Below are 9427 nucleotides of genomic sequence, written 5' to 3' on the forward strand. Positions count from 1 at the left end.
GAGAGACTGGATAACCTGACTTTAGTTTATTTCCTTTCTGCTACAATACATAAAGAATGAATATAGTACATCCTTCAAGGGCACAACTGTTTTTTGGTTTGGTTTGGTTTCTTTAATCTGGTAAGTAATGGGATCTTTCTGGGTTGTGCTCCCATCATATTTAGCTGAAAAATCAAAATGCCGTATTTAGAAGCATATCCTCATATTTTATTACTCTTTTCTCTTGGCTTGGAAAAGGTATATGGATCCTTCTCTTGATACACTGCTGATGGATTGTAGAGCTTCACTGAATTTACTATATATGCAGGTAAAACTTAAAAGTCTTTATAATTCTAAAAGTTAACTTTCTCACATTAATTTCATCTTCTATACAAATTCTTGAAATGTTTGTAAATGGTTCCTGTTTAGCACTGCTTTGTTGTGCTTTTCTAAGTGCTGGGTATAGCTGTTGTTGATCATGTTCTTCCCCCCCCAAACTCATGTACTAGAGATTCTAACTCATCTATTTTGTGCATGGGAAAAGTATTGCACAAGAGACATATTTAGGTATCCGTCCACTCTGTTTTCAAGTATGTGTATGTACCTGTATGTCTCTAATATGTAGGCACTCTGCCATGATATGAGAGCATTTGATTTCTGAACTCTAGGTGTGTTGAGTTGTACTAGCTTTGGAAACTATTAATCCAGGAGGAAAGAACAGTGTAGAATGAACTTGTCCCAAAATCAAAGGCCTTGTTTAAAGAAAAAAGCTTTCTGTGTGTTTCTGAATGCTTGTGTGTGAAAGGAAATATATTTTTGCTGACTTTTTTTGCTATTTTTATAAATTCTTTTAAGGCAATCCAGGAAGTTAAGAGGAATTGGGTTAAACCAACAGAAGGGCAGATGCAGGAACTTGAATTTCTACAAAAAAATGCAAACAAAGCAAAGGTAAAATGGTATTTTAAAAACAATATAAATAGATCAAAGGAGTAGATTTTGAAGCAATGATACTAGAGGCTGTGACTTTAAAAATAGAGCATGGTTTTGTGCAGTGGTTTGAGCTAGGGACCCAGGTCTCCCATCTCCTGGTCAGATACTGAACCACCAAACAGAAAAGGAGGTTCCCATCTCTGCTAGCATTGTAAAATATCCCAACAGAATGACTTGGATCCTAAGGGCTAGTGAGAAGTGTTTGACACTGAATCCTACTCTTCTCTCTTTGCTAAACTCAGGTGCAAAGGTTTGTCATCCAGTTTAGGAAATCAGATGGAAATTCAGACTGCTGGGACTGCTGTTGTCAGTATTTCTTACTGGTCAGTTTTATCTCTTCCCATCATCATATCTGATAAGTATCCAAAAGATCCAGCTCATCATACCCAGTGAAAAAACAAAAAATCAAGTTTCTAAGGCTGGACTATGAGCATTAGTCTCTGAATGAAGCATTGACATATTGTGGTGAATCTATGTCCTCCCAGGAGAAAGAGTATTAGGAATCTGAAAGATTTGCCTTATAGCCCTCCCCCCACTCCAAATCACTAGATTTCACTTGCCTTTCCAGCAAATAGCTTTAGTTCTGTCTTTTTGGTGCAGTTCCTGGAGCTGATTCGAGAAATGCAGTTCTATGGATACATTCGGCTTGATCCTTGCATTTGTGACTATCCAGAAGAAGGCTGCTCAGCTGACATCTGTGTCGGCAATAATGAGATTAACTGCTGCATAAAACTGCCTACTAACCAAACTGAAGAGGTCAGCTTTAAAATAAACAGGTTAAGAAGTTGGCAGGTTACTTTTCTTGTAAGTACTTCACTGACTTTGTATCTGAATTCACTTTCTCTTCATGAAAACTAAGGCTGTCAGGGAAGGACAGGTCTGGGGAGAAGGGGGTGGTCTGTTTTAAATCCCTCCCATCTGCCCATATTCCCCTCCAAACCCATCCTGAAACGCTCCCTTGACAGCCTTTACAGCAGTAAACCATCTAGCCTTACTCTGCTATGTTTTCTCCCTTTCCTGGCATTCCATGTCATACTTTACCTGCCCCTTTCCTTTCCTGTTGGAGGCAGAGTTGTCAGAGTTTTGTGCGGGAGCAAAAGAACTGCTTTAGCCAGCTTTATGCTTGTAAAGACTCCCCCTTCCTACCTCCCACTTGCTCCCTCCCCCAGGAGAAGTGTTCTGGTACAGATCTTCAGCTGTTTTATTTATATACTGTATAAAATTAACCTGACTGACTAATTCTGATTTAAGGCTGAACACCTTAATGCTGTTTTTAGCTGTTTCTTCTGTTCATTGGCTGTTTGGGTTGTTTTTTTTTTTTTCAGGGTGCTGCAAAGGATGGTGAAGAAGAAACTCTGGAGCTCAGATTTGAGTACAATGATTCAGGCACATGGCAGTGGATAATTTTGTACACAAAACAGGTTAGTTGTCAGTCCTTCTAGGAAAGGATCAGAGTAAAATCTAATCTTACAGTCACAGGGGATCTTCAAAAGCGGTTAGTCCATCTCTACCAGAGAGCAGCGGCTATGCTTTCAAGCAGGTTAGCCTGGGGACAGAGTTATCTGGGGAAAAGCATTTGAGTTTTTAGTATAAGGAGAAGAGGATTTTTTTTTTTTCCATTGAAGAGAAATGTCTAGCACTCAGCAGCAAGCCTGGGAGGGGGCGTGGAGAGGTGCTATTTATTTACTGGACTCAGTATCCAAAATCATTAATTGGTCAGACTCACCTAAGGTCAAGGGTTCTCATTTTCCACAATAAATCCTATTGTTCAAATATTAATATATGCCATATTAACACAGGTTAATGGAGGGTATGAATATGTGACATCATAAGGGTTTTTTTACATATAAATAATTCTTAAATAAGATTTTATAGGGTGCTATTCCTCCCACTATTTTCAAGCAGCCCTTTAAAGAGAAAGGTATCCAGGAATTCGAGTCACCCATCTGTGGTTATGCTGCCTAGCAAATAATCTAGACTCTTCAGTATCAAAGACAGCACCAGTCTCAGTTTAGATATGGAGCTTCTATAAAAAGTGTAAAGCCTGTTATTCAAGTAAACTGCTTCTCTTGCCTCTGAGACCCACTCAGCAGCAGACAGGATTTTTCAAGTAAAATCAAAATGCTTAATTTCTCACACATGACTTCTTGAATTCTGGGGTGATGATGCAGTTCACACAGCTATTTAGTAAGTGTTAATTTCCTGCCACACTTAAGTTTTATGAGAACATGAGCCATAAGCAGTAAGCTTTCTAGTTTCTTTGCTATTGGAGAACAAAAAAACCTAGAATTACCTCAGTATTATTCTCCTGTGAAATCTATTAGGGTTGTGCTTGGTGTAGTGACTTGTTGATTAGAAAACCTGTGTCCCACTTTCCTCAGAAGTGTGAGGAAGAGCTAAAGGCCAGAAATGTGCTGCTGTGTGGAAGAAACAAGGGTTTGATCCAAGAGCCTACTGCAGAAAATTGAAAGAGTGGGTGATTTGGAGCTTAGAGATGGCTCCCCCTCCATCACTGATCTTGTAGGATATTTTGTCTTTGATTCATCTCTCAGTGCTTGATGCCCTACCTGAGATGCTTCTTTTTGGAGAGTAAGCAGTGAGGTGCATCTCCACAGTACAGTTCAGACCTTAACTTGGGCTGCATCATCCCGAAGAGTTGTACGTGCTCATCAGACAGCATAAGGAACTAAGAACAACTCCACTCCTCTCTGAGGTGCCTCTGCTAGATACCTAATATGTGGGATGAATGCGTACCACTCTGTTCATATTAGCTGTGCAAGATGTGACTCTGAGCTGGTGTACAAACAGTTGCAGCCATCTCATGTAACCACCACGGCTTTGATCTTTTGCAGTGCTGAGTGCCTGTGAACTCCAGCTTGCTTCATTTGTTGCAGTGGTTTTGATGCTGGTAGTGCCCCGTTTGATTAACCTTACTTACCCTTTGGTGTAATTTGGCAGCCTTTAAGGTAGGAGCCACAGACAACTAGAGAGAATAACTTGCCTCAAAACTAGTCATAAAAATTCTTGTTCTCCATTCTGAGCAGTGCCATGAGGGTTAGTCATGCTGAGGCTGGGCTTTAAGCAACTGCGGCTAGTTTGGTGCATTGTAAGGATGTTAAGCACAGAGTAAAATTAACTGAATCAGGGAAGTATAGTTCAGTAGTTAGGGACTGTAATTTTCTGGTAGAGGAGGAATGGAAGAGTCAAGTACATCTTTTAATAGAAGAAATCAGAATGTTCTCTGGTTTATCCTCTTTAGGCCTTTTTGCTCAGTAGCTGCTTGAAGAAAATGATATCAGAACAGATGATGAAGGCAGCCAAAGAAGCACAAGAAATGGTGAGTGTGTGTATGTTGGTATTGGAATTTGTGTTTAAAAGAAATAAGCCTGCTACTCTATCATTCTTTCAAATGTGCTGAGAGGAGTCCCATTGCGGAAAAGGATCTTGCATGTTCCAGCACTTCAGTACAGAATTAATTGACTAAAGTACATATTTGCTCAGTTTTACTGAAATAATATTCTGAATGTTAAAGATGGTTTATCATTGCAGTTTTAATAATCTGTTTTGCATTCTCTTTCCTTGACTTAAATTTTTGCTACATATGATAAAGGATATCTATGGCATAATTTTTGTATGTTCTGCACTACCCTGTTGTATCCATTTCTGGCTTTCACTTTTTCCCCACTTCACTTGCTTGCTCCATCTGCTGCAATGTTAGACCAATTTGAGATCTGTGACATTGGCACTGAGAAACTTTTTGGTTTTAAATAGAAGTGTTAATAAAACAAAAACCTGATTTGTAGCTAAAATACTTCTGCTGTCTTTTGTGTAGGCCTTTAAGGATGAAAATATGTTTAGATACTTGTTATTTTTAAAAATAATTGCCAGCATTAATAATGCTTTTGTTTAACCTTGTGATATCTAAAGACTTTGAATGTCTGCTAACTGAAAACTTCTGAAGAGAAAAAAGGAAAGGAACATGTGTGATCTTCCAGACCCGTGCTGATTACAGAGAGCAGTGAGGCAATGAACAGCATGTTATTTCATAGCTTTAAACTATAAGTGATTCGGAAGAAAAGACCAATTTTAATTTTGGAAAAGATTTGATCTCTTTCATTCTAAGTTTATTTGTAATGGAAGTACAGTAAACCTTTAATTATGAAGATGAGCATTCATTACTTAAATATTCAGCTGTTGATAGTACTCAAGTAGCTTGGACTAAAACAGAATTATGAGAGAAGGGTAACTATGCCAGTTCATTTCCTACACTGTTTCTGCTGGGTTTAACTAAATGCTGATTTGCTTAGCATATTTTGTTAGACTACGTGGGGGAGCATTTAAGCTTATTTTAAGTTTAAATTTTCCAATCTATTTAGGAGATCAAGATGCCTGAATCCACGAAAAATAGTAAGAAATCCAGCATCCGACCAAAGCAGGTTAGTGAGTGAGAAATTGTTTCCAAAATGTGAATACAGTGTCTTGCTTGCTAGTGGTGTTTAGCCCAACTTCTGTTTTTCTGGTTAGGGAGACTCCTAATAAATTTAATGGGAACTTCTTTGGGCAGGAAAAAGAGCTAAACTTGAATTTTGGGAGGAAGAAGAGGGCAAGAAACGTGTCTGAATAGAAATTTCAATTTAGTTTGGCTTTAATGACAACTTGCTTCATTTTATTTGCTTTTGCAAGTGTTTCTGAATGAGACGTTTGAACTTTACAGAAAGCCAGAATATATACAGAGATCAAGTGTGTATATCCACATGCCGCTGCTAATGTAGTTTACAGACTTGTACTTGGATTCTGCACTGGGATTGTTTATGCATTCATTTTTCCCTGTAGTTGGGAGTTGTACCCATTTGGAAAATCTGACTTGTTGCATATCTATACATATACATTCCTATCATGTAAAAGATGTAATTCCAAGTTCATTTGCTGGAATCAGTATTCATAGCTAATAGTTCCTCAATAGCTAAGTGGCTAAAAGATGTTGCTTTTCCAAGTCATTTGTTGAATATGAGATAATAAATAAATGAAAAGGGAATAATGTAAAGTGAATTAAAATAAATACCTCTATTACAGTGTGTGATTGGCCAAAGGAGAAATATTTCTAAAATAAAAACAAAATCTAATCTGAATTCAGAAAAAAGTAATGTTGCTATATCTTCAGAAAGAGCATAAAACCAATCACTAACTGCTCTTCAATAAGCAAATCAATAACCTGTGTGGTGGGTTTTCTTGCCCCCTTTCTTTAAAGTGCTCTGTACTTGTCACTGCTGGAGACAAGAGTCTAGGTTAGGTGTGGCCTTCGGCATTCACAAATAACTTGCAAATAAGAAGGGAGACATTTTCTGAATAAACTTGCATCTGTGATGCAGACTGAAGGATGCAGTTCAGTGGCTTTGCTGTGGTACAACTTTAGCAAGGACTAAGTTGCATGGCACTCTGGGCTTGAGGCAATTGTTCTGACTTGAACATACTTTAAAATACTTCCTCGACTGTGAGCCTTTGGAGCAAGAAGGACTGTGAATGCTCCCTCTGAATTTTTGTGAGGAGAGCAGCCTTGGACAGGGCAACATAAAACCACTGAGCTTATCAGCTGTGTCTTGCTGGTGCAGTGTCTGGCTGCTGATATGAAACTCAGTGAACTAAGAAAATTACAGCTGATAATTAGAATGGAGTTGGTAAAGCAAGGTATGCCGTTGTGTTAAACGGTGATAGTATGGCATGCTATTCCTCATTTTATACAGCAAGTTTAAAGTGGTTTAGGTCTTCATGCACCAAGCTGTGTTATTAGACAGCAAATTAATATAAAATCTTAAATTATGCTTAGCTAACTTCTAAATGCTGTGATTGCAATATTAAGGTTCTTAAGGTTTCCCTTTCCTATTCCTCTATTTCTCTTTGCAAGATGCTTGAAAAATGTATTAAAAGTTTATCTTTGTACATTCTCATTTGAAAAAGTGTAGTTTGAGTTGGGTCTTTGTAATTTTGCCATTGGTATCCCCAAGAGTCTTACAAGTCTTTACTCTGAGTTGCCAGAAGGTTTAACTGACTGCTGTCCAAAGATTCTGAAAACTTACGTCAAATATTTTCTGCTGACTCATGAGAAGAAAAACTTAAGTTAAGTTTTCTTTGTGATCCTGTAGGAGTACACTGATACTACTAGATTGGCATAACAGCCTGTAAATTCTTGTTTGAATAGACAATCTAGTGCAGCAGTAAGATTTAGTAGGAAAATCAAGAATAATCTTTTAAATTGGGATAAAAATTATTTAACTAGTATGTAATAGGTGGACTTCGCAGATAGTGAGGCTGTGCTGTAGAATGTGCCTGCATCTAGGCGATTTTGCTGTTATGTCTTTTAGAAATCTTGAAAAAAGAGGTATGAAATAACTTCTACAGAGATAATCTATGCAAAACTTGGTTCCAGTTTCCTAATGCCTTAATGTTAGTTATTGCAGCATGGTTGCTATAGCTTTGTGATGGACACTTTTAGTAGGGTTTTTCAGGACACTTATTTTATATATATATCAAAATACCATGTTGCAAGAGGCAGAAGAAAAATCTATGCCATAAACTTTCCTAGTACAACAGAAAACTGCAGATACATGCAATGTAAGGTATAGTTTGCCTGCTTGTACCTTGAGTGCTTATAGTTCACCCACTCATACCTGCCGGGTGATGTGGTGTTATGAAGTTTCAGACAGTACATGGTACCCTTTAGGAAAAGCAGAGTTGAAAGGTATCACTTATGCAGGTGTTATGGTTAAAGTTAAGAATGTGTGATTAACAGTAGTCAATCTAAATCAGAAGGCCTAGTAGGCAGTTAAAGTACCTGTACATATGTTCTTGTGGCCACTATAATGCCAAATAACATGTTAGCACATGTGGAACTGCCATTCAATCTGCACCACATTTAGTACATTGCAATAAACCTTAAGAGCAGAAACAACTGTTCTTGTGTCTTACTCCAGCAGAAAAAATCTGTTCTCTCTGAAATGCCAACATAGAGATCAACCACTGCACCTGAACAGTATAATGTCAGATTTTCTAGCTTATGTTTGTATCTACCTATAATTATTGAAATGCATATACTTTTAACTGTTTGTTTGTTTCACTGCAGGTAGTTCATTCGGGTTTTATATCAAGGAAAAGATTTTTGGTTAGGCCAAATGAAGAGGACTGTGTATTTGAGAAAATAAGAGAAGAGGACCTGTGATAATTTATTTTAGGTACCGTCTTTCAAAATGAATTGTCTGGGAATAATAAACCCATTGTTGAAACCTTGAATTATAGGGGCAAAAAAAAAAAAATCTTCGGTGTTATTCCTTGCCTTTGCAGCGTTCTTTATAGTATTTACAACTCCAGTGAGCCACTTTGGGTGGGTGCTGAGAATCTGGAGACGTCTTGCATACCTGCTTTTTTCGCTTTTTTTCCCCCAGACTGAAATTGTTGGGGCGGAAAGGGGAGGGTTAATTAGAAACAGTGCTACGATGTTAGAGGAGGAAAAAGTATTTACATATCAGTTTATAATGTTTCTGTGAGTATTGGTGTAATTAGTGTGATGGCTGAGCAGGCTATTGCCACCTAGCCACTGTCTGGAAAAGGCACGCATTTCCTATGATCATTCCCCTTACCAGGACCAGTCATTCCTTTCAAGCAGAACAGACTATTGCGGTGCCCTTATTGACCTGCTAAGGTACCATTGGTGCTGATTTAAAAGCTGCTACGCTTTGGAGAGTGAAGGTATTGATGTGCTCTCTGGCACAGCAGCAGGGAGGGCTGTCAGCTGAATGTATGTAACTGGGCATCAGAAATTGAGCTGGTTTATATTGATGGCACTGGGGTGAGCAAGTACCTGATGTAGTTGGATAAAGGTAGACATGCCATTAACCACATCACGAAGTTATTTGCTACTGCAAGACTGAAGTGCCTAACCCATGATACTCTATACCAGGCTTAAACGATCTTTGATTCTTCTTACTGTCCTTGCTTTGAAAGGCAGGATCAGGTGTGACAACAGGGGAAGGAAAACTTAAAAATATACTTTTGGGGAAGTCAAATCACTTCAGGCCCCCCCCCTTTTTTTTTTGTTATCCTCATTTACTTTACTCATGAACCTTGGTGCTGAAGAGGCTCCAGGTGCAGAGGAACCATCCTCTTGCCTGAATTTTTAGCTTGCTGATTTTGTGGTGGTATGGGGGTAGCACACACAGCAGTGCAAGAAATAAAGCAGCTGCGAGCCAGAGTTTTGACAACTGTGTGGTGCTTCCTTTATTTAACAAAAAGTCAACTGTTAACACCTTTGGAATTTTTTTCCTATTAAAAAAAAAAAAAAACAAAACCTGATTCTTTTCATTAAAGCTGCTGCCCCTTCTCCTCTAGCTGTTTTTTTCCTGCCTGTCAGCCGGCCATCATCGCGTCCCTGTCTGTCCCGTTTCTGTGCCTCCCTCTGGCTGTTCAT

The 9427-nt window shown here is 38.5% G+C and overlaps 1 protein-coding gene across 2 annotated transcripts in view; it reads left to right on the top strand.

Annotated features, from left to right (window-relative positions):
- Positions 1 to 8271, top strand: part of SNX31 (sorting nexin 31) — a 31780-nt gene extending 23509 nt beyond the window's left edge. The window contains exons 8-15 of one of the 2 annotated variants that reach the window (XM_050892408.1): positions 238 to 307; positions 835 to 927; positions 1212 to 1292; positions 1570 to 1773; positions 2295 to 2390; positions 4229 to 4306; positions 5346 to 5405; positions 8087 to 8271. In XM_050892408.1, the coding sequence (XP_050748365.1) occupies positions 238 to 307; positions 835 to 927; positions 1212 to 1292; positions 1570 to 1773; positions 2295 to 2390; positions 4229 to 4306; positions 5346 to 5405; positions 8087 to 8182 (778 nt within the window). In that variant the 3' untranslated portion in view covers positions 8183 to 8271. The remainder of the gene's footprint in view (positions 1 to 237; positions 308 to 834; positions 928 to 1211; positions 1293 to 1569; positions 1774 to 2294; positions 2391 to 4228; positions 4307 to 5345; positions 5406 to 8086) is intronic. The other variant, XM_050892410.1, reaches the window with a different exon arrangement.
- Positions 8272 to 9427: the final 1156 nt, after the last annotated feature.

This window comes from Gymnogyps californianus, chromosome 2 (genome assembly GCF_018139145.2).
Source record: "Gymnogyps californianus isolate 813 chromosome 2, ASM1813914v2, whole genome shotgun sequence".
Taxonomy (NCBI): Eukaryota; Metazoa; Chordata; class Aves; order Accipitriformes; family Cathartidae; genus Gymnogyps; species Gymnogyps californianus.